Genomic DNA, 25,864 nt, shown 5'->3' with positions numbered 1-25,864 from the left:
TGGAGAATTTAATACATCAATTGATTTCCTATTCAAATTTGGTATTTGGTAACATTTTTCTTTAAAATTAAAAAATAATTCTTTTTAATTGGTATGGCAAAATCGGTGAAGTTGAAACATTACTTGATTTTCTAATCTAATTTACATATGGCAAGATCGACATTTTTTTAGTTGATAGTTGACACTCTCACGATCATCTCATATATACTTCTTTTTAATTTTTATTTCTAAATGGATGTGGTAAAAATAAATTGATTTATTAATATAATTTGGCAATATTTTTTTTTTAAATGTCTCCATATTTGTGTTTAATCTATATGGTAACATTGAAGAATTTAATACATCAATTGATTTTCTATTCAAATTTGGTAACATTTTTTTCTTTAAAATTGAAAATTGATTCTTTATAATTGGTATGGCAAAATGGGTGAAGTTGAAAATTACTTAGTTTTCTAATAATTATGTCTTCTAAATTGTTAAATTACTTCATTTTATTTGTTATTATAAATTTGGTCAAATTTAATGCATGTGTTGGTTTGATGAGCTAATTTGTTTTATTTGTATTTGACAAAGGAAAAGTGATTAAAATTTAAAATAGAGAAAATAATAAATTATAATCATGCTCATATTAATTTTTTTTAAAATTTTTACAACATTCCTTTTTAATTGGTATAGTAAGATTTAATTGACTTGTTTAATTAATTTTAAAATATTTTTTTCTTAAAATTGCAATATCATTTTATTGAAACAAAATTGCAATGACATAGTTTTTGATTGATAAGGTAAATTGACGAATTTAAAGTTTAGTTATTATTTTTTTTTGAATAAAGTTTAGTTAGTTTTAAAAGCTTATAACTATGACTTTGATTTTAACAAAATTCTTTGAATTTGGTAACAGTTGACAGTTTTAAAATATAAAAATAATATTAATTATCAATTGTGTAGTATATCAGTATTTGTTTTTTGAATTTTAATTTATAATTTAATAACAAACAAAATAAATTGATATAACAAATTTTAATAATAGTTTAAAAATTAAATAAAAAACGTGCAACGCACGGGACAAATGCTAGTATATATATATATATATATATATATAAACATTATATCCTTGAAGTTCATTTAATATAGTAATAATAACAACTAGTAAGATCTCATCAAATAAATATGAATAAATGGTCAACGCGGCTCTCAAACTTATATCTCAAAATCAAATAAATTCATTTTAACTTTTTTGCGTTAATTAGATACAAAATTTATACTTTCAGGGTCAAATAAGTCATTTGAGTCAATTAGACTCCAAATTTGCGTTTCAAATTAAATAAATTCACATTTTGAGATGTACAATTTTGAGATTATTGACTAAAATTAAAAGATTTTTAATCTAATTGACCTAAAATGTTAAAATGGACTTATTTAATTTCGAAAACACAAGTTTTGGATGTAATTGAGCCAAAAAATTAAAATGAGCTTATTTGATCCCGAGACACAAATGTTAGACTCGCGTTGACCCTCTATTCATATGTCTATCAACTTACAACAATTGGTTATAAAAAATAACTCAACCAAACAGACTCTAAAATTAATGCACATCCTACTAGAAAATATTAGAAATTCATTATCAATTAAGATTGATTATTTTTACTTCTCATTGTACAACAAAAATATGAACGTTTTAAAGGTATTTTGGCATATAAAAAAGTTTTCCGTACTTACCTCTTAACATTTTACAAAACTACAATTTTGAAGTAGAAAAAAACAACTACAAACCTCTCAAATATACTTTACATATATAACTCTCTCTCTGTCATCCCCTCCACAATCTTCACTTACCAACCAAACCAAATACTTCTCTCTCTTCCTTTTCAATTTTCTTTCATGGCTACTCATACTCAAGAAATCTCACGTGCCCCTCACATGCAATATTTCACAGACGATGACGACAGTGACAGCGTGGCAACAGAAGAAGAAGAGGAACAAGATGAAGAAGAACAAGAACAAGAAGATAAAGTAATCAACAAATACAATTCCAAGAATACCCTTTTCATGTTAAGCAGACGTTTTGTACCTCAAAGAAGTGGGCGGTGGTGGACATTAGGGCAAGTTTTAGACCCGAAAGCTAAGTGGGTTCAAGAATGGAACCGGGTATTTCTTCTGGTTTGTGCTACGGGTCTTTTTGTAGATCCTCTCTTCTTCTACGCTCTGTCTGTGAGTGACACCTGCATGTGTCTCTTCATTGACGGGTGGTTTGCTATTACTGTGACGGTTCTCCGGTGCATGACCGATGCTTTGCACGTCTGGAACATGTGGTTACAGCTTAATATGGCTAAGAAACCGTCCGCCAGAGGTGGTGGTGTTGGCGGCGGAGATGGAGATAAAAGCGGGCAACAGTCTAGTAGCCCTAGCTCAGTGGCCCTGAGAAACTTGAAGGGAATGAAAGGATTTCTGTTTGATCTGTTTGTTATTCTTCCTCTACCACAGGTCAGTAATTTTTATTAACATTTTCATTTCAAATTTTTCATTTAGGTTCAACTTCATTCAGGATAATTACTAATATACATATAAAAGAATTAGTAATTGCGTTTAACATTTTTCAAGCAATTCATAAAAAAAAAACATTTTCAAGCAATTAAGCAAAATCAAAGGGATGCAGGTAGGGCAGATGTGCTTTGATTTGTTAGCTAATTAGCACAAATATTTATACAATAAATGTTTTTTGTTTTATAAATATGTCAAAAATTTGACATTTCGGATACAAAATTTTATTTATAACATAGAAAATCTGAAATGATGTGTGTCCATGTTTAAAATTTCCGTTCTATCACATCCGCATCGATACTACATAGATCATCAATCACCGATTGTTTTTCTATCAGTTGTGATATAGTTTTCTCTTTTTAATAATTTCATAACATCTATCTTGTTGCAAAACATAAACATAAACTGAGGCGAAAATAATAATTTTTAAAATTTAAAAAGCATAAATATAGCAAAAAAACTACAAATAAGTGTATAAAAATATTATAATTCAATAAAAATAAAAATATAATTCTTATAGATAAGTTTTTAGATTATTGTTATATAAATTTTTAATTAATGAATGGATATTAATTTTTTATTATTTATTTAAGCAGCTTCACAAAATATTTTATGATTTTTTGAAAAACAAAGATATTCAAATTGGGAAAACTAAGTTTATCAAAATTTTCATAGCATCTTTCTCTAATCAGTAATCAGTAATCACCAACCTTTTTTGTTTTAAATCCGTGAATAATGATGGTGATTATCACGTTGATATAGAAATTAATCTCCATTATTTGCATAAAATGACAAGTGAGGATGCAAATATAGAAGAGTAGCAGTATTGGAGTTAATGTATTTGTCAAGTAGCGTTAGAGGTGACAAATGGTTGCGTTATTTTATTTTATTTTTAACTCTATGCATGCAATTTCACTTCTATAGAGGGCAGAGCCACCATGTGAGCTACCTATGTCGTTTTATTGATTTAAGCAAAAAGGGTATAATTGGCAAATAGAAACAAACAAGGGTTTTTCATAACTTCAATTATATGCCTCCACCCTACTCTCTTTCTTTTTAATTCTATCAATTAAATTTTTTTATTTATAAAAAAATTAATTTTTATGATAGATTTATTTTTATTTGGAGAATAATAAAACTTTTTTAAGAACAACATATTTAAAAAAACTTAAATGAATAATTTCTTAAATTAGCATGAGTTCTTTTTCCAGTTATGGACTAATTAGTCATATTAATAAATTAAAAAACTTAAATACATTATATATTTATTTATTAGACCTTTCGTCTTGTTTTTTTTATTGGATATAATTGACACAAATTATGTGGACCAAACTGTCAAATTTTTTTTCAAGATATATTTAAAAAATAAATTATAATTTGAATATATAAACTTATTTTTTCTAAATTTAATGTTAGAAATACCCACCATAACAAATTCCCAAGTCAAAACTATGTATCGTATCACATTATTTTTGCTAAATGAGAAATTGAAAATTATTAAGATTTAATACAAAATTATTACATCTTCTTTCTAGGAGTAAAAATATTTAAACCTTGAATTGACCAAATGCAAAATATTAAAGTACACAACAAAGAGAGTGTGGCAAGTTACATCAAGTACCTATAACATTTTTTTTACATTTTCAGAAAAATAAATTGTATTTTGTTAAAATTTAGAAATAACACCAATTAAAACACCCCAAAAAACAATAAGCTATAATTGAATTATAGTATAAACGCTGGGCATTATTTTATTAGATCATGAGTTCAACTCCTCGCACAAAAATTTTCCCCTCCCAATTATCAAACCGCCCCTAATTGACAGAGAACAAGCATTATGTGATCATATTCACATGTTTTCAGGCAGCAGTAAAAATGGGGTTTCAAGCAGGACAGTAAAATGTGTGGACTTTATATAAATTCATATTTAGATGGGCCATTGGTACAATTAATTAGATTAATTTCCTTTTTTTGAGTCTTCCCAAACTACAATATAAAAGTATCACTGTACCTATAACGTAAATAGGATCAACAAAATTTGTCACAGAAAAAAGATTGCTGGAAACCTTGATATAGTAAGATTTGAATTTTCGGTTTGTTAGCATCACACGCCATTCTCTAGTATATTAATATTTAAGAAAAAAAAATGCAAATTAGTCCTAAATATTATTCTAGAAGAACAAGTAAATCCTTTTAAATTTTTATTTTATTTTAAATAGACTCTCAAAATCTTAAAAACAGTTCAATTATATCCTCTTGTGAAATTATTTCCTCATTTTTCTCCCGTCATATCAAAGCTGAAGATATTCGAAAAAAAAAACACAATGTTATGATTTTCATTGTATACGGATTTTAACTTAAAAGAAAATTGTTATATTGCAGATTGTGCTGTGGGTAGTAATTCCGTCACTGTTAGAAAAAGGATCGGTGACACTAGTGATGACAGTATTATTGATAATGTTCCTCTTCCAGTACCTTCCGAAGATCTATCACTCGGTTTGCCTGCTCCGACGAATGCAAAATCTGTCAGGCTATATTTTTGGGACTGTTTGGTGGGGAATTGCCCTTAACATGATTGCTTACTTTGTTGCCTCTCATGTAAGTGTTCACCTTTATTCGTATCGTATATACTTATCCATATCTTTACTTAAGTTTTAAGTTTAAATTAACGTCGTTACAAGAAATACTATAATTAGTAACGATAGTTTTATAGCCGGAATAATTAATCTTGCTCCTCAAAGGTATTCTATAGCCGTAATTTTAATAATTATAATAGATTTTATAGTACTAGATTTTATTGTTATCATTATTATATTTTCAACAGTGAATTTAATTTTGTTTTTTATACTTGGAAAAATAAATATGATGAAATTGACATATATTATAAATAAATATAAAAAATTATATTTTGTTCTAGTAATTTCACATTTTTAGTCAATTATATTCAAGAAACAAATTAAAAAATGAAGAGCGTAATTAATAAAAAAAAATAGAAATAATTTAATATTTTAAGTAGTTTTTATGACAATGTAGTCCATATATGAAGAAAAATTAATAATAAAAATAAAAATATTTTAAAAACAGCATAAAATTTGAAATATAATTTTTTAAAATCTTTTATGACGTTTTCTCCAATTATGGACTAATTTATCATAAAAACTGGTTAAGAAATTAAAATAAATTTTACTTTTATCAATTAAATCTTTCATTTTTTTTAATGTGTGAATATAGTTGACACAAATTATAAAATTAATAAATCAAAATGTCAATTTTTTTTAAACAAGATATATCCGATAAATCCATAGTATATAGTTTTAGTCCTTTAGATATATCCGATAAATCAATGACTCGTTTTAAATTGATGTGGCGCAATATTGTTCGTTTACATATACACAATTTATCTACATGGTGCATACAACCTTGCGTCATGTCAGTTCCTAATAAGTCGTGAGTATATATATTTGACTAAAATTTAAAAGGCGATGAATCAAACTGGTAAGATTTAAAGATTACGACATACTTGGCAAAAATATTAAAATTGTGGTTAGCGTAATTGTTTTTAAGAGTGCTAATAAACGGGCGCCGGTATGCAGGCAGCAGGAGCATGTTGGTACTTACTAGGAATACAAAGGGCAGCAAAATGCTTGAAAGAACAATGCAGAGAAACACAGGGCTGTGGGCTGAGATTATTATCTTGTAAAGATGCTATTTACTATGGCGGAGCAGCAAGCAAGTTCAGAGATGGAGGCAGATTGGCCTGGGCAGATAACAAAGTAGCCAGGGCTACTTGCTTGGACAGCAGTGATAATTATGATTTTGGTGCTTATAAATGGACCGTCCAGCTTGTTTCTAATGATAATCGTTTGGAGAAAATTCTTTTTCCCATCTTTTGGGGACTCATGACCCTCAGGTATTTTTTTTTCTCTTCTTTTTCTTTAGCATTAATTAATATATTTGGACTTAATCACTGAAAATCCTTCCACCTTTAACCCCTTTAGCAAATATACCCTGACGTAGGAATTTCTCCAATTTTGAGTGATTAGGCCATATATTATAATAGTGATGGAATTGATCAACTTATTTTTCGTTCAATTATATTCAACCAACAAATGGAAAGACCAAGAATCTAGTTAATAAATATAATATATACAATTCAGCATCTCAAGTTATTTTTGTGGCACAATAATCCGCTCGATATCTACTGTTATTTTTCTGGAAAAATAGTCTGTATCTGAAAAAAATTATAAAGTTTTTGACAGTAAGATAAAATATTCATAATTTTTTTTGATAAATTTTTATATATAACTTTTTAATTATTCTGAATTTTTCTGTTCCAAAATAGACAAATATATTGTAAAAATAAGTTAAGAGAAAAAGTAAATTTATTTTAATAATTAGATTCTTCATCTATATAATTTCTTGCTTGAATAAATTGAAACAAATTAAAACATTAGTGAATCGAGTTGATTTAATTTTTTTCATTACAGCCAAAATTATAATTTTTTGCCATATTTAGTTTTGAATACATTAATCCATTTTGCCTAGTTGATTTTTTTTCCTGATCAAAATGAATTAAATGATTGTATTAATTTTTGTTATTTATGTGTTATGATCAGCACATTTGGGAACCTAGAGAGCACAACAGAATGGTTGGAAGTTGTTTTCAATATCATTGTTCTGACAAGTGGGCTCCTTTTGGTTACTATGTTGATTGGAAATATCAAGGTACGTAGGTCCAACATTTAATCGGAGAAGAAGAGTGCTTATCTACATAAAATGTGTTCAGTTTTATTTGATTTAGGCTTATCCCCTTAAAATTCCCCCACCTTTTACCCCCAATTCGTTTACACTCCCACATTGTAAAACCACCAAATATACCCAAATTACGACCTTTCACTTTCAATTGCACCCTCAAACATTAAATTACCCTCTTTTTACTTTAAAAATGTTCAAATCAATACTTTAAATTTTAGCATATATTTTAAAATAGGACTTAATATTTTATTTAAAACAAAAATAAACCTATTTTTTCAAGTGAAAAAAGATCAATTTAATGCTTGAGGGTGCAATTGAAAGTGAAAGGTCGTAATTTGGGTATATTTGGTGGTTTTGCAATGTGAGGGTGCAAACGAATTGAGGGTAAAAGGTGAGGGGTTTTTAAAGGAATAAGCCTCTGATTTATAACTCAGCCCCTCAACTTTTCGGATAATAAATTGATAAAAATAAATTAAATAAGAAAAATATTATTTTCTAAAAGGCGAGACTGTTTTGGTAAATTTATTTCCAATGAAGTGAGTTATAATATTTAAATATAAAAAATTTGGATTTTAATATTTTATTATCACTATGATTCAAAATGACACCTATTTTCAAGAAGATGAAAACAAAAATAAAAAGATTTGATGGGATTCTCATTCGCATAATTGAGTTCTACTGAATTAATATGTTTGTAGAATTTTTGTCCTAGTATGGCTAACAGGCAAAATGAGTGTACAATGTTACCTCAATCAGTACAATTCCAATTAATGCAATATCGTCTCTTTATATTGTTTGAGTAAATTGTCATTACGGTCCTTAAAGTTATGAGTCACTCTCATATTAATTTAATTTACTCTATTTTAACAATTTAATCCATAATTCTATAAAATAAAATCAATTACATATAATATTATATTTTTAAAGTGCACAGAAAGAAAGATTAATTTTTTTAGTTAATATGTATTTAAATATATTTATATTTTATGCCGATTTCATTAAGTTGTGGTTGTGCTTGATTATTTTTGGGTATGAAGGTTTTCTTACATGCGACGACATCAAAGAAGCAAGCAATGCAATTGAAGATGAGAAATATAGAATGGTGGATGAAGAAAAGACAGTTGCCTCAAGATTTCAGGCACCGCGTACGTAACTATGAGCGGCAGCGTTGGGCAGCAATGCGCGGTGTCGATGAATGTGAGATGATCAGCAACCTGCCCGAGGGACTTAGGAGGGATATCAAGTACCATCTTTGTCTTGACTTAGTTAGACAGGTAATTTACAAATTTCACCTCTAGATTCAAATTGAAAACAAAAATGTATACTGCTGATCATCTATGGTTGTACCTTAGTACATTAATTTCTAACATTTATAATCTATTTTCAGGTACCGCTTTTCCAACATATGGACGATCTAGTTCTGGAGAACATTTGTGACCGCGTCAAGTCGCTCATTTTCACAAAAGGCGAAACGGTAAGTTTCAATAATACTGGCAATTCATTTTCAGCTCAAATGGATGTTTTTTTAAAAGAAATTAGAAGTTAATAGTTAGATGTTAGGTTTCCATTTTTTTATATCAGTCGAGCAGGGTTCGAACCCATGATCTCATAGTACGCTTAAAAAGACTAGCCAATAGACTAGGCTGTCCGTGGCTCCAACTTAAATCTAGTCATTAAGGCCTGACCATTCATAAAATTCAAACATTTACTAATATTCTTATCAGTTTTAATCTGAATTTTTATTTTTTTCAATTAACTTATAATTTTGGAAAACATTATTTCAATCAAATCAAATAATTTCAATTAAATTTGATTCCACTTACGTAACAATTATTGAACTGTTACCTTATCCTGATGCAATTTGATAGACTTGGCTATAATAAACAACAACGTCGCTTCGTTTATAATTTTGTATTTGTTAGAAGAATGAAATTGTAAAAGTTAATTATTTTGAAAATAGTAATCACTTAGTTTGTTTTTAAATTTATTAAGAAATTAATGTTTTTTTTAATACATCACATGTTAAAGATGATAAAATTTCCATTAAATAGTCAAAATAATTCAATTCAAAGATATTATTGTATTTTACTTTCCTCTTAAAAATACTTATAATTTTTCCAAACTTTTCTAGAGATAAATTTACTACTTTCCGAAAATTTCAACTTCATTGATTGCCTTACTCCCAACCCAGCAAGGCTAATATTTCATTTCTTTCATATATCAAAATCAGATTTAATTGAAACTTACAATTGAAATAAAAAACCTTAAATCACACTATAATTATTAAAAACGACAAATATTTGAATATTTTATAGATAACAAGAGAAGGAGACCCTGTACAAAGAATGTTGTTCGTAGTAAGAGGACATCTCCAAAGCAGCCAAGTACTCCGAGATGGCGTAAAAAGCTGTTGCATGTTAGGCCCCGGTAACTTCAGCGGCGACGAGCTCTTATCGTGGTGTTTACGACGCCCCTTCATCGAAAGACTCCCGCCATCATCCTCCACGCTCGTCACCCTCGAAACCACGGAAGCATTCGGTCTCGAAGCTGAAGATGTCAAATATGTGACTCAGCATTTTAGGTATACATTTGTGAATGAACGAGTCAAGAGAAGTGCCAGGTATTACTCGCCAGGGTGGCGAACATGGGCAGCTGTCGCGATTCAATTGGCTTGGAGACGGTATAGGCATCGGTTGACTCTTACTTCATTGTCTTTTATTAGACCTAGAAGACCGTTGTCGAGGTGTTCTTCTTTGGGTGAAGATCGGTTGAGGCTTTATACTGCCTTGTTGACTTCTCCTAAGCCTAATCAGGATCATTTTGATTTTTGATTATGGAGTTTTATTGATTATTATATCAAAATCTGTAAAGATTTAAAGCAGATTTTTGGGTGTCAAGATGTTAATTATTTATAACCTTTCCAAGAAAAAGATGTTATTTATATGTAAAGTTAGTTTTTTTTATTGGTCATTTTAGTGAATATTGTAGTTTCTGTTTTGACTTAAATTTGCGCTTAAGTAATTAATTTATCTTTAGAAAATTATGATAAATATTTCGCTAAAGACAATATTTTTAATTTGATGTAAATAATTAGTAACAAAAGGAATATTTTTCGTTGATCAATTATTAATTACTGCCAAGAAGATACACTAATCACTGCCGCCACCAACCTTGGGGCTAGCCAAGTGGCACTATGTTTACCGCTAAAATAATATACTAGATAAATATAAATTATTATTTTTTGATGCCTTAGTATATAAATTTCTTGACTTTGGAATTTAACTAATTTTTAAACCTTGGATGATTAGGATTATCACACTACAGAATCTTCATTATATTTTATTCATTTGGTCTGCTATAGAAGGCTTATCATGATTTGGTTGATAGCATTATCTTTATTTTTTTCTATTATGTTGATAATTTAATAGGTTTATCATAATTGATTAGGTTCGTCCTTTTTCAGATACAATAAATATTTTAAAATCAACTTAGTAATAAAATATTTTAAATTGTTTGTTTTAATCTTCACTAATATTTTTATTTAAAACTAACTTTTAGTCACATAATATGATTGTTTATTTCATTCACTATTATTTATATATCTTAAAGTACATACACTATTTAATTTCATTTCATCAAACAACACTCTTTTATCATTATAAATTTGTATATTAATCTAAATAAGTAAAAAAGATAACACTATTTTCAGAGTATTAAAGGAATAAAGTAAATTTTTTTATTTTGACAAAATTATATGTTCTCCGCTTTTTTATCAATAAATTAATTATGTCAAATTTTTTATTTTATTATTAATATCAATTATTGCTACGGTAATAACGTCATCTAATCAGTAGCGAAGCCACATGGTTAATACACCTTTCTAAGAAAAAAATTGAACCAATATATTGAATTCATTAGGCTAAACAATGCAATTAAATTATTTTTCAACATAAATTGACCACCTTAAGTTTATATTTTATATAAAATATTAAATCCGCCTCCCTTTCGAATAATTTCTGGCTGCGCCCCTGCATATAATAAAAATAAATCTTAATAATTTGGAAACAAATTAAAAAGAAGTTGTTTTCATCTTAATGAGAGAAGTTGAATATAAATAGACTTCTTATATATACTAAATTCCTAAAAAAATTAAGTATTACAAGCACCAATTATATCATTCACGTTTTCTCTCACAATCACAATTTCTTTTTGGAGTCTTTATAGCCACATGGCTAGAGGACCTTTCTGCAATGATGCTAATCTTGACACCAGCGGCGGCGGAGGAGGTGGCGGCGGCGGTGGTTACACTAAGCTAAGCAGAAGAGAATTTACTTCTTCTTCTTCATCACCACCACCACCATCAAATTTGAGGTGTATTTATATGAAGCCAATAACAGAAGATGTATTTTTTGGTAAGGATGATGGGAGAGATATGAAAGAAATTACAGGCGAGGATTATATATTGGAGTGTTACAGAAGGGAAAAAGCATTGAAGAGTTTCAAGAAAAAGAAAAAGAGTAGGTTTTGTTTTGCAAGTTGTTTTGATTTCTTGAAAGTTTTATTTTCTACTAAATTCTAGTTTGTATATATGAATTTAATTTTCTTGGAAAATTTAGCTGCTACTAAGTCAAGTTTAGGCTAGTTTATGCAAAATATGTAAATCTGTGATAAACTGAATTAAAATCAGTTTTGAGTTTATGTGTTTGACATGGAAATTTGAGAATTGCATATAAAATAAGAAGAAGAATATAATCCTGTAGTTACCAGCTTGATTCGTCAAGAATTTATATTGTTGATATAATTTTTATGTAATGATTCAACTTTACTTGCGGTAAACATAATAGCTAAAACAGAACATAAGCAAAACTCAGCAAAATTCTTTGTTATCAGAAGCCATAAAATGAGTAAATTTATTTGCCAGTTTCTGCACAATACCGCCCCCCCTGAACCTCTATTATAGTTTCTGTCTCCAGAATATTAATGAGCTGCAAATTATCACTTTCTGTAATGATAGTCTGAATACTGATGCCATTAGCAAGTTGGAGTGAGAGTAATAATGCCTCTAGTCTCCCTCCACCCTCCGCGATTACTACCTCCTTCCGACCCCAACAAGCGATTTCCGCAATATTAGTGACCACACTCAAGTTGTTGCGGCCAACATACCAGGCCAACTCCCCCCAGTGCCTGTTTCAAGTCTTTCCAGCACCTCCATTTAGCTTGAACCGCCCCAGATGAGGTTTCTATCAATGAAGAGATGGCGTCGGAGACTCTCATGACACCATTTTGATCAGAATTACCATTATTCGATTTTGAGTATATTAAATTTGTTTATATGATTTGAATGTGCGTCCAATTATCTATTTTAATAGAGTATGAATCAACAATTTGCATTGTTAACCAAATAAAGACTAATAATCGCTTAATAAATTCCAGGTCAACAAAACATCTAGGAATCAATTTTACTTATATACACTCGGTTTTAGAATTTATACATATAAATGGAATAAAATCAATATTATCTAGAAACTCAAGCGTTAGATGCTTATTTAGATACATATTCATTTCTTACCATTAACAGTCAAATGAGAGTTATATGCCAGATTTTATTGTATGAATACATGTTTATCAACTTTTTAGTTTATTTTCAGTTATTTCTAGTTTTGACAATTTTATTGTGTTCATGAATACAATTTTTTTAGTATGATGTACATTATTTCATGCATTCACAAGTGAGTGAAATATACTAATCGGTTACTAGATGGCGATTCCATTATAATTCATGTCACCAAACTGCTATAAGTTTGAGCAAAACCAAGCACTTTGGATTCACAAATCGCTCGACTCGTTTTCAATATCGTTTCAACAAGTTGTTCGGATATTTTTCATCCCCCAACAGTTCCAAAAAAATGTGTTATGTTGGTCAGGGCGGACACGATTTTTCATCCCCCAACAGTTCCAGAAAGTGATCAACATATATATAGTCTTTCAGTTGTGCCGCGCTTCCCTGCAATAGCAGAAAGGCAAGCAAGAGAACCTTAATCCAGCAGTGACTTCATTACAACTTGCAAGGGATCCATTCAAGAAACAAGCAAAATGAAGTGTAAAAAACTCGAAAGGATCTTTCATAATCAATGATTACAAAAAATCTTCATACAGATCTACAAAAGAAAAAGAGAGATGCATAACATAATGATAGCATATACCAATTCTTTCAAATTCTTCAGTTTCCTGCAGTTTGTTTTAATGACGATCCAAGTAATTACAGAAGGACAAGATACTCAAATCAAAAAAACTTAAAATATTGCACGGAAACTTCTCTTATCTTACGATCCGGCGTTTCGTTTCCATTCTCAGAAATGCTTCTAAAACTCTATATTTATAATAAATTCTTGTAAAAATATCATTTTGATGTTTTCTGTTTCTGTACTGCATAAATGAGCAGAAACCAGGCTTCACTACTCAAACTGTGGTAATCTGCTGTATTAAAAAATAACTGGAAAACCGAATTGCAAGGTAGGCATGTAGTATTAGAAATTCACGTTTCTGTTAAGTGTAGTTTATTTAAGTTTTGTTGAGCCAGACAAAAGGGGAAAGAAAACACAGTACACTGAGATAAGAAAAGTAAAAATAAACATAACTGAACTGATTAATACACTCGAGGAACAACGAAAATATTAATATTTGATGTAACTGAAATCAACTCCAATACATTTTGACCCTCATTACTATCAAGTTCACAGACATTACTGGTATGACTACACGGACAAGTTGAAGGATATTGCAGAGCAGAATACAATAGAACATCTGACCTACTTTTCTAGGTCTAGCATAATGAATAAGGATATCAATACAACCTTTCCAACAACAAAAAATCTGTTCGGTCATATGCTTCCTAAGATAGCTACAATAAAGAATTCCAGATTCAACAGTTACAAGTTACAACCTATGTAGAATGGAAACAGAGACGTTGAAGTGGGAAATGCCGAAATGGCGAAACAATATATTTTACAAGAATAGATTTTAAATATAGAGTTTCGGAGTTTTAAAAGAGTTTCCGAAACGAAAATGAAACACCGAAACATAATATTCGAAAAGTTTTTGTGAAACATAGTTACCAATGAGAGGATTCCCATCCTTACGCTTAAGAGGAAGATAAGGAGTCATCAATTACTTTGAGAAAGAACTCAACTTCCATGATGGGATTCGGTCACTTCTTTCTCATTGCTGCTTTCTACTTTGCTTTGCATTTCTAGAAGCTTCTGTTGTTCATCCTCCGTCTCTTCTGCTATTACTTCCTGTGCAGGCTTAGGCTTACTTGTGGACTGCTGATACATAATCCCACCGAGCATGCAAATAAGAAGCCCCACTGTCCCAATAAATGATGAATGCTTATCCCATATAACAAAATTGATTACCACCGTCAATAGCTTGTTCACTACTCCGAGAACAGTAAATCCTGTTGCAGAAATCGCCCTCCGGCAGGAAAATCCAAAGAAAGAGATTGATAAACCAAACAAGCAAGATAACCCAACAGGCAGCAACACTCCAAAGGAGTACCAATCTGACTCATCCGAGAATTCATGCTTTATCTTCTTCAGTTCACCCATTATAAGTAATTCCATGGGAAAGAGTAAAAGAGCCTCTAAATTGTTGTACAACACAAGACCCCATGTATTTAAACCTATGGTCATAACAACATGCTTTATGTACACAAAATCTACAGTCATGCTCACCAAATAAGCTAAAGCCCAACTGTAAGCTGTGACGGTAAACTGATAATCCGTTAGAACATACAGCACACTTCCACCAAAAATAGTGGTAAGTGAGAGCCACGTCTTCAATGCCGGCCACGGTTGGTGCAAAAAAAAGGTTTCACCTATTGCAACAAATATAGGAACTACAGAGCGAAAGACTATGAAGGTATCGACATTGGCATGGAGTAAGAGCTCACTGTTGGTAAACAGCGAGAGGTAAAACATAATTGCTGCGGGTAGAAAATGCCACATTGTCAAAAGGTCAAGACGGTCATGCTCAAGAATTTTAAAGCATCCGCATAGAAGGACACCGGCGGCACTAGTGAAATACTGAAGAGCAGTCAGAGCTCCAGGATACGGGAATTTCATTACCGCCCATTTGTTTATGATGGAAAGCAAAGACGCTGAGATGCAATACCCAGCAGCTATGCCATAGATAGAGGAGAGATGCAGCAACCCCGTATACCACGTATTGTGCATATCATCATTGGTACTAGTTGAGGCTCCTGAACTTTTCTCAATATCAACGACTTCAGTTTTTTCCACATCGACATCAGACATCTGAAAATGAGCAGAATATGAATTTTAAACTAAAATCATATACACCTTTGCCTGGAATAGAATCACATATAATATAATAATTAAATTAAATTCAGTTATAGCAAAGGGTAATCATCTGTTTCCATCAAATCAAACCCGAATTCAACTTCGACCTCTCTGAACATTGGAATTCACTAGTAAGAAATTGATTCAATTGAATTCTTTCATTGTAATACTCATCCAAACACTATCATAGTTGCTAAGCAGGGCGGACCTAAAACGAGCTTATGGTGGGCAGCTGTCCAACTTATTATTTAGAAACTTTGAAAAAATATGAATATAGAATTTAATAGTATAGTTTTTCCGCCTTAAAATTCATAGCATTACGGTATTACCACCTTAAAATTCATATTTTATCTAGTGTTTCCATCTTGCAAACTTTCAATACAATTTTGCCCACTTCACAAAAAATCTGAATCTGCCACTATTGCTAAGTAAATATAATATGCATAAACCAACATCTCACAATGCGAAGAATGTAACTTTTTAATACGATTAAAAGTTGTAGCATGTGAAGTAGAATTCTTTGCAATATTTATCAACGAATTGCTAGAAAGAGACGGACATTATTAGATTCAAATGATTATAATTGAAGCTTGCATACTATGATATAATAATAGTGTATAATAAGGAGAAGAAGAGAAAGACTTACCTCGAGAGTTCAGGCACGGTGGCCTTTAACGGCGAGCTGCAGCGTTTGGCGGCGATCCACACGGTGTCGCCGACAGCCTGCCTGCCTCTTACAGAAACAGAAGTACTATCTTTGTATTTCTTCCTTTTTGTTTGCTTTTTTGAAATATTATTTTGCGAGCCCAAGTTATAATCTTTTGGGCCTACTATGGGCTGATTTATTGACCCAAATAAGGAACATTTCAAGCTTTGATGACCAGTCCAAATTAAACTTGGGGCTCTGTTGTCTGCTGCGATTCTGCGAAAAAAACCACCACAAATTAAACTTGGGGTGTTTTTTTCCAAGAATTTTAGCAAAACAAATGCTAATATTTTAATTTTATAGTGACTTAATATCATTTTTTAAAAGTTTATAAAAAAAATTCTAACGTGTTTCGTTTTGGCATTTTGTAGACCAAATCTGTTTTCCGACAATTTTGTCCTCTTTTTTGGGCTACATAGTGCAAAAACACAAAAAATTATAATTTTATTTAGAACAATTTTAAAGGTTGGAATTTAATATGCTTATACATGTATCTAATATGGATGACACCTATGCACAAAATTGCCGAAAAATAGTTTGAGCTATAAAATGTAAAAATTAAAAAAGTTAGTATTTGTTCAGTAACTTTTTAAACAATAGGATTAAATCGCTATAAGTTGAAATGTTAAGATTTATTTTTCCAATAACTTTTTTTTATGCTAGTTGAAATTAAGTTTTTATAAGTAAAAATCTCCACAAAATAATATTGTTGGATCATTAATTTTTATTGCTGTATAGAGATATTAATTAATGGCTAATAGTCTTAAAAACTATCCACCTTTACTTTATTTTAATAACACTTATTTTATAATTTCATCTATTTTACCCTTTTTCGTATTTTTGACTTTCAATACCACCCTAAATTGAAAAAATTAGACGATTCTAATACTATAAGGATGAAAATAGTCAAAACAACTATTATATCGTTTTTTTTCTACTTGAAAAAAATTTAAATAGATCTTTTATCTTTAAAACAATTCAAATAAATCTTAAATAAATCTTTAATTAAATATACAATTAATTAGTTTTATAAATTTTATAAAAAAATTAAATAAATTAAAAACCGATAAACGGTTCCGATGCTTATCTTTAGAGATATTATCCTTATCGGGATGATACATGGTCCCTCGAACCTCGAGAGCGGGATTGTGTCTCAGTGTAATCTCGCAAGTTTCTTTTCTAAGACCTTCATAAGCCTTTTTAATCATAAAGTTTATTGTGCTTCGTTCATCTATTAAAATTCTTCCATGTTTTAATTTTCCACAATCATCGTCACTGCCAGGGCATCATTGTGCGGACTTTTAATGTTCTCAAAGTCTTTCGTGCTATCGCCGGAGTATATTTTATCATAAGATTAAAAAATGAAAAGGACCGGCCGATTGCAACCTGTTAAATCGAAAACTTACCAATTGTCAGTCTAATCCAAAAATTGTTAAAAAAATTGAAATCCTGCTTCAGTTGAATTGAACGGGTAGTTAAACTGGTTATTGACCTGTTGAATCGCCCAGTCAAACCTGATAAAAAAAATCAAGCGACAAAATATTATGTGTTAAATAATTAAATTTTTTCGTCAATTTTATATTTATTGATTTTGATTTTTTTTTAATAATTGTAAAAGAGAGAATGCTTGTTGAAGGATTTAAATTCACAATCTAGGTGCATAACACTTGCACCATTTGAGCTATAATTTATTGCTTATTGGATTTTAATTTGTAAAGCAATTTGTAAATAAAGCTGTGTATCTTGTTCTATTTTGATATATTGAAATAATGTTATTTTTACATTTATAACTGTTTGAATTAAGAGAAGATTGTTTTTATATAAGAAAAAGAAAAAAAATAGTGAAGCAAATTCATAAGGGGTGGTTCATTGACCACAAAGTATATGTTAGTTGATTTACCACAATTTAGTTTCGTATTGATTTAGCTCTTAAACTTATACTTTTGATCAATTAACATTAAAATTAAATTATTTTAATCGATTGATCCTTTCATCTTGTCAATTTTTATTAGTTAGATCATATATGAAATTAGTTTAAAATTAAATAAAAATAATTATAATATTTTTTTAAAATATAAATAAAATTAAAATTAGCAAAATATTTTTGAAAATTATCTATTTTTAATTTTCTTATCAAATAATATTTTCATAATATATAAAAAATCAGTTATGAATAAATATAGATTATTTATCTTATAAATTAATTATTGGTATGTATAGATTAGATCAAGATTAAATAAAATTACTTTAATCGGTTATTATAGAATATTTAATTTTTTTATTTAGTTTAAGTTTAGTTTAGACTAAAAATAAGCTGAGGGGTTTAGTTGTATTTTATTTATGTCATTAAAACTTCTAATACTATTAATTTGATCGAATTGATAAAAATGGATAAGTTGAAAGAGTTAAATGATAAAAAAAAATATTTTAATGCTCATTGACTACAACTTATTAGATTAAAGAGCAAATTGATCCTTATAAAATAAATATTATTGGAGATAAATTACACGCACTGAGTCGAGTGTGAAAATGAGACAAATTGATAAAAAGTAAAAGACAAATTGAGAACTAAATTAACCATAAAATTAAAAATTACGCTAATCAGTCATCGTTTATAAATTGAAGGAGTTTTATGAAAAAGAGCATGATGTCTTGAGATGAAAGGAATTAAAAAATGAAGGAAAAGTTTTTCTTCTTTCTTTCTTTCTTTCTTTCTTTCTTTATTTAACGTTTAAAGAAAAAATGATAACAAAATAAGAAAGGAATTATTAAAGAAAATGTTAGGCTATGACAGACTTAAAGGACTTAAAAGCTGTAAATTGAGTTGGCTCGGCAGGTTCTGGAGCAGCTGAGCCCCTGAATAGCAAAATTGCAAGACTACCAACTTGGAAATAAATAAAACTGCCGGAGCAATGAGTCACAAATGACCCAAAATTAGTTCCTACTATGCATTGCCATCCTCCTCCATACGTCCTATCAAATTCCTGCATCCACCACAAAAAGAAATATTACAATTTAGAATTATATAACACGCTAGGGTTCGCGATTCGTTTTGAAATTAACCCTAAAATAAGTTACATTTAGAAATCAGTTTCCGGGTCGGAATATTTTTCTTCGCACCCCAACTCTCAACTAAACTCGAAATTCCCGTCTCGCTTGACTAGTTACGTTCCTACTGAAAATAAAGAATGAGAAGGACATTAAGTTGGGGAAATTAATTTACCATTTTAATAAAACGAGCAATTTCAGTAGCTTGAGTAACATCAAAGAAATCTAATGCTTTGGAAGCAAGATGAACTGCATCTTGTTGCATCGTTTCAAGCATATCAGTCTCATCAATTACAGCTTTACCTTCTAACATGCTTAACTATTTTGAGAATTAATTCTGAAATTCTTGAAAGAAATTTTGGATATTGAGCTAACTTATGGATGAATTAGAAGTTATTGGCTAGTATTTATAGTATTATAGTAGCAAAGAATAAAGGGCTGGCGGTAGCAGTGTTGAGCAAATGACGGATTCTGATTAAAAACCGACCAATTTAATTAAAATTAAATTAATTTATTATTTTGTATTTTTGTTCTAATCGATCGAGTTAACTAAATAAATTGTAATCTAAGTAATCGAAATATTAAAATTAATTCAATTACACCGATAAAAATATATAAATAAAATACTTATTGGTCTACTGAATTTTTTTAAAATTTAATCATATCTGAATTAATTTTTATTTATTAACTGAGATATTATGAATAAGCAGAACTTTTAACTGAATTCAATCAAATTTATTGGTTACTTTAGTTAATTCTGTTTAATCGAATTTTTATTCTATTCCAAGTGCTGGTGGGTCAGCCACGTATATGGTTCTCCAAGCTTCATGGCCAGTAACTAACTGATGCTATGGAATCCTTTTGATACCAAATGCCTCAAATATGCCACTAATTTTTCACAATGTCAAGCTTTTTGTAATATAGAACTAGAGGTGCATGCAAATTTCTGATTTTAGAGCATATTTTATTACAAATTTACGAGGTTACAAATCTTTTGGGTCCCACCGACACGTGGTCCGCAGTTTGTGGCTTGTCGACGGGATTATGCCATGTGTCGGCCAGCTGGTTATTTCTTTTTAGTTTTGTTCGAGTTATATAATACTGGTTTGGTTGTATGTAAAGAAGATAGATTGATGAATTGTGTTCCACAAGACTCATGTAACATGTTTGTTGTATAATGGCCAAAAGAAGTTGTTAGAATGTGATTCCAAGACAATGCCAAAGTAATTGAAATGGGTGGATGCAGTTGCGGAATCTAATTTTCAGTCGGGGGCACAAAATTTTGTTTCCCGTTGCGCTATTTTTTGTAAGGCCGATTACTTTTATAAATCTTTTGAAAAAAAAAATTATCTAAAAATTTGGTTTAGATGCTCTTATGAGCGAAAATAAAAGAACAGATAAATTTGATAAATGAGCTTTATTTATCATTAAAAATTTGGTCCAGGAGCTTTTATGGATGAACTAGGTAAACTAACTTCATTTAATTTTGAAAAATGGGTCTGAGACCCCTTATGAAAAATTAAGTAAACAAATTTTACTTAGCTTCTGAAATTTGGTGCTTTGGGTATTTGGATGGTTTTGGTAAATCTATCAAATTTGAAAATCAGGGAATTTAAAATTCTGCTTAATTCAAAAAGAGTTGGTTTCCTATTTCACTTTATAAAATTTGGATTTAGTATTTATTAAATGAAATAGCGTCTGAATAAAAGGTCTTTGATTTATACAGATTTTATTTTATAAAATTTGGTTTGGAATAGTTTGATACTTTGATTGTACATTGAATTTGAATTTTAAATTTTGGATTTAATTGGTTGATGGGTTTTTTTTTTTTAGAATCAAATTGTAATTCAATTAAATAAAGCTGCAAAATCAGCCATTACATAAGTATGAATTTCTGGAGGGACAGACCCTCTCCAGACAGTGTGATCAGTCAGCTCCATAAGAGCTTTTCTAGCCAAGTAGTGAGCAGCTAAATTAGCTTTCCTGCTTAAAAAACAGAAACCTAAGCAGCTACCATCTTTCACCATGTTCAAACAATCTCTGGCTATAAGACTAACATCATTGCAAGGCCAATCAGTGTTGTTGAAGGTATCTACTACACTCTTAGAATCAGAGTTGATAATAAAAGGAGTTAGATTTTCTTCTTTCGCCAAAGCAATCCCATTTCTAACCGCCACAGCTTCTCCCACATCAATCTCAGCGAGCCCTTCATAATTCCAGATACCTGAAGCTCTAACATTACCCTGCCAGTCAATGATAATTGCTCCAGTACCATATTTTCCATTTCTCATATCAAAACCAGCATCCACCTTAACACAGAAAGTGTTTTGTCTTGGTGGGATCCATCTTCTGTCTGTCTCTTTAATCTGCTTCTGCATACTCCTCTGGTTTCCTTTTTTAATCTTGCTTTGAATCTTCTGATACGTATCAATGTAATCCACAGACCAATCTAGAACTTGCTCCACTGGTTTGCTTTTCTTGCCAAAAAGACAACTATTTCTATTATTCCATATACTCCACAGCAAAGTTATGAAAATACAGAAATCAGATGTTTTAACACTTCTGTACACATGCAGCATTAATTCCACAACTTTCCAATCTGACCCAGGCTCTATCCTATCTGCAACATTCCAAGTCCTCCAAACCTTCCTCGCTTCCTCACAGAACTAGAAAACATGAATGAGAGTCTCATTTTCCTCTTTGCAACAACAGCAAGTAACATCAATCACCATCCCTCTTCTACTAAGACAAGTTTTAACAGGAAGCCATTCATGAAACAATTTCCAAGCGAAAATTTTAATCTTAGATGGAATCTCTAATTTCCAGAAATGTTTCCACCATTTTATATTCTCTTCCCTGTTAGATGCAGAAACCCTCCCCTTCATTTGAGTAGCTACATAGTACCCACTTCTAACATTGAATTTCCCTTTCTTGTCATAATGCCATCGCAACACATCTCTTTGGGGAGTTTTAGCTAGAGGAATTTTTAAAATGCAGTCTGCATCATCAGTACAGAAATTCTCCATGATCAACTTTTTATTCCATGAACCATCCTCAGAAATCAACTCCTTCACTTTTGCATCAAAACCAAGCTTATGACTACTAAAATTTTTGAAGGTAGTTTCTCTTTGTAGCCATTTATCAGTGTATATCCTGATATCATTACCATCTCCAACTCTCCACCTCATTCCTTCTACCAGAACTTCCTTAGCCCAAACTATGCTCTTCCAGATGTAAGAACTAGTTCTGGGACAAGTAGCTTGCATAAAGCTAGTGTTTTTGAAGTATCTCCATTTGAACATTCTACTCAAGATACAATCAGGTTCCATCACAATTTTCCATCCATGCTTTGCAAGCAGGCTTCTATTAAAACTCTCCACATCTCTGAAACCCATACCCCCATGGCACTTAGCTTTGCACAGCTCTCTCCATTTAGACCAATGTATTTTCTTGTCACCATTTACACTCCCCCACCAGAAGCTATTACAGATATTTTCAATTTGCACAATTAACCCTTTAGGTAATCTGAAACAACTCATGTAGTAAGTAGGAATTGCTTGAATAATAGCTTTTAACAGGACTTCTTTACCACCTGCAGAAAACAGACTACCTTTCCATGCTTGGAGTCTCTGCTTAATACTATCCAGAATAGATTTGAAACTATCCTTCTTCTTCCTTCCCACAGAAGATGGTAAACCCAGATACTTTTCATGACACTTCACCACAGATATTTGGAGGATCTGCTGAAGTTCCTCTTGTAAACCAGCAGTAATGCCCTTTCCAAAGCATAGTGCAGATTTATCCAGGTTTATTACCTGACCCGAGGCTTTGCCATACACCTCAAGTATATTTTTGATCACAGTCACCTCCTGCACTGAAGCTCTGCCAAAGAGTAGACTGTCATCTGCAAAAAACAGATGAGATATGTGGCATTGATCTCCAAATTCAATTCCCTTCAGATTCCCATCCTCAACGGCTCTATTGATCAAGCAAGACAGGCCCTGTGCACATATTAAAAAAAGATAGGGGGAAAGAGGGTCCCCCTGTCTTAATCCTCTTCTTGGATTAACTTTCCCTTTTACAGAACCATTAACAAGAAAGGAAAAGTTCACAGAATTAATACAATTCATCAGTTTATGCACCCAACTATCACAGAAACCCATACTTCTCATCATGGCCTCTAAAAAACTCCACTCTACTCTATCATAAGCTTTAGACATATCCAATTTAAGGGCTAGAGGGACTTTAGTCTTTCTTTTTGAGTTTTTTATAACATGAATACACTCAAAGCCTATAATAGCACTATCCAAAATCTGCCTACCAGGCACAAAAGCACTTTGTGCAACATCAATAACAACATTCAGCACCAATTTAAACCTATTAGCCAAGGTTTTAGCTATAATTTTATATAGAACAGAGCAAAGACTAATAGGCCTAAAATCTTTCATTCTAACAGCTTTTTTAATCTTAGGAACAAGAGCAATTATGGTCTCATTAATACAATGTAAATCAGCTTTATCATTAAGGGATTTTAGACACACCTTAGTAATATCTCCTCCCACAATCTCCTAATACTTCTGGAAAAACATGGCTGGAAAGCCATCCTTACCCGGTGCCTTTGTAGGACCCATCTCCTTCAGAGCCTGAAACACCTCTTGTTCTGTAAACTCAGCACACAGTAGTCTATTCATCTCATCAGTCACAGAATTATTGACATACTTTGTGACCTCTTCAATTTCTGTTTCCTGGGGATCAGCAGTAGTAAAGAGAATATTGAAATAATTTTGAATAATCTCTTTTACCTCCCCAAGATTTTCCTTCCAGTTCCCATTTTCATCTTCCAAGCCAAGAATAGAATTTCTCACTCTTCTATTAGTAGCTTTTCTGTGAAAATATTTTGTATTGTTGTCTCCAAAAGCCAACCAATCAGCTCTTGACTTCTGCTTCCACATAACCTCCTCCTGCAGCATCAACTCTTCTAACCTTCCCTCCAAAGATCTCACAAGCTCAGAAGAAATTGAAGCAACCTCAGAGCCAAGCACACTCATTAGCTCTTTTTTGACTTGTTTAATTTCTTTTTGCACATCACCAACTGTCTCTCTGCCCCAGTTTTTGAAGTTCATCTCACACAGTTTTAATTTCTTAACAATGTCAGTCAAAGACTGAGCTTCATTATCCATGCTCCAAGAGTCTTTAACTAACTCTTTAAACTCTTCCTTCAAGGTCCAACTTTTTTCAAAATGAAACCTATTCCTTCTCCTTCTGTCTCTTCTTTGCTCTGCTTCTCTTTTCCTACTCCACAACAGAATGGGTTTATGATCAGAGCCCCCCACCTCTAGATGCTCTACCAAACAGTTTGGATTCAGATTTTTCCAACATATGTTAATTAGAAATCTATTTAATTTCTCTCTGACAATCTCGGTCCCACGCTTACCCCACCAAGTGAAACCTCCCCTTTTATCTCCTGCATCAAATAAGCCACTATCATTTAGAACATTTTTGAAATTTTGAATTAAATAATTTGGTTTCTCTGCACCCCCTGTCTTCTCAGAACTATCCAGAATCTCATTATAGTCACCTCCACACACCCAAGGCCCGTTGAACATCATACTAAGGCGCTTTAACAAAGTCCAGGAATGCACGCGTTGGGACTGAATTGGATTTCCATAAAAACCTGTGAATCTCCAATGCCCCATGTTATCCCCTTGCACCAAAACATCAATATACCATTTTAAGGAACTGACAATAGAAACATCAAGGGAGCTGTCCCAAAAAAGAGCCAAACCCCCCCCCCCCTTACCTTCACTGTCCACCCCAAAACAACCTTCCATCTTCATTTTCCTTTGAACTTCAAACAGATTCCTACATTGCATACGAGTCTCCATTAAAAACACCAAGTTGGGTTGATATTTGTGAATATGTTCACAAAGTTTTGAGAATGTCCTTGGGGAACCCAACCCTTGGACATTCCAGCTAAGTGTTTTCATTGGACTCGGCGGACCTGCTCAGCAGGTTCCACCGTTGAATCAAGAATGTTAACCTCCCCATTAGAACAGTCTTTCTGATAAGATAGTTCACCTGGTACTTCATCTCCCTTCTCACTGTACTCAAAACCCTTTTTCTCAGTAAATAAACCATGACTTCCTTTGTTTGTTATATCTAGTAACGGTAACAAATTAGAAAAGTTCTTTTTGTTTTTTGGCCCCTTCTTAAAAGAGCCTGGACTACTTCCCAGTTTCATTTTGGTCTTGGGCCCAGATTTGAGCCCATCTTTTGCCTTCGAATTTTGTTTTTTCCGCGCCAAATTTTCCTTCCCCTGATCTGCGTATATTTTTTCAATATTGACTTCCATCAAATCCGTTATGGCAACCTTATCACCCCCCTTCTTCAAGTTATTATTCAAATTTGAATTTAGAGAATTCAAATCTGAAGGAATCATATTAGGAAAAATATGATT

At 31.3% G+C, this 25,864-nt stretch overlaps 4 protein-coding genes across 5 annotated transcripts; 2 read left to right on the top strand and 2 right to left on the bottom strand.

Moving 5' to 3' along the window:
- Positions 1-1,754: 1,754 nt before the first annotated feature.
- LOC126669320 (cyclic nucleotide-gated ion channel 4) lies at positions 1,755-10,273 on the top strand. Its single transcript, XM_050362764.2, has 7 exons — positions 1,755-2,481; positions 4,921-5,136; positions 6,132-6,448; positions 7,155-7,263; positions 8,331-8,567; positions 8,681-8,767; positions 9,609-10,273. The coding sequence occupies exons 1-7, from the start codon at positions 1,879-1,881 to the stop codon at positions 10,122-10,124; spliced, it is 2,085 nt and encodes a 694-aa protein (XP_050218721.1). The 5' UTR covers positions 1,755-1,878; the 3' UTR covers positions 10,125-10,273.
- A 1,155-nt stretch (positions 10,274-11,428) lies between these two features.
- LOC126669406 (uncharacterized) lies at positions 11,429-12,118 on the top strand. Its single transcript, XM_050362868.2, has one exon. The coding sequence runs from the start codon at positions 11,522-11,524 to the stop codon at positions 11,870-11,872; it is 351 nt and encodes a 116-aa protein (XP_050218825.1). The 5' UTR covers positions 11,429-11,521; the 3' UTR covers positions 11,873-12,118.
- Positions 12,119-13,954: 1,836 nt separating this feature from the next.
- On the bottom strand, positions 13,955-16,633 carry LOC126669831 (GDP-mannose transporter GONST3-like). Its single transcript, XM_050363397.2, has 2 exons — positions 16,300-16,633; positions 13,955-15,608 (listed from the first exon to the last, which is right to left on the bottom strand). Exon 2 carries the CDS (start codon positions 15,606-15,608, stop codon positions 14,478-14,480), a length of 1,131 nt encoding a protein of 376 aa, XP_050219354.1. The 5' UTR covers positions 16,300-16,633; the 3' UTR covers positions 13,955-14,477.
- Positions 16,634-17,380: 747 nt separating this feature from the next.
- On the bottom strand, positions 17,381-19,797 carry LOC126669832 (dynein light chain 1, cytoplasmic). Of its 2 annotated transcripts, XM_050363398.2 has the most exons (3): positions 19,583-19,797; positions 19,245-19,343; positions 17,381-17,745 (listed from the first exon to the last, which is right to left on the bottom strand). In XM_050363398.2, the coding sequence occupies exons 1-3, from the start codon at positions 19,718-19,720 to the stop codon at positions 17,632-17,634; spliced, it is 351 nt and encodes a 116-aa protein (XP_050219355.1). In that variant the 5' UTR covers positions 19,721-19,797; the 3' UTR covers positions 17,381-17,631. The 2 variants fall into 2 exon arrangements, with proteins under 2 accessions (XP_050219355.1, XP_050219356.1); XM_050363399.2 differs by lacking the exon at positions 17,381-17,745 and having other exon boundaries at positions 19,083-19,343; positions 19,583-19,794.
- Positions 19,798-25,864: the final 6,067 nt, after the last annotated feature.

Source organism: Mercurialis annua, linkage group LG2 (assembly GCF_937616625.2).
Source record: "Mercurialis annua linkage group LG2, ddMerAnnu1.2, whole genome shotgun sequence".
Taxonomy (NCBI): Eukaryota; Viridiplantae; Streptophyta; class Magnoliopsida; order Malpighiales; family Euphorbiaceae; genus Mercurialis; species Mercurialis annua.
Note: the sequence above shows the minus strand (reverse complement) of the source record. Positions and strands in the feature narration are given on the sequence as shown.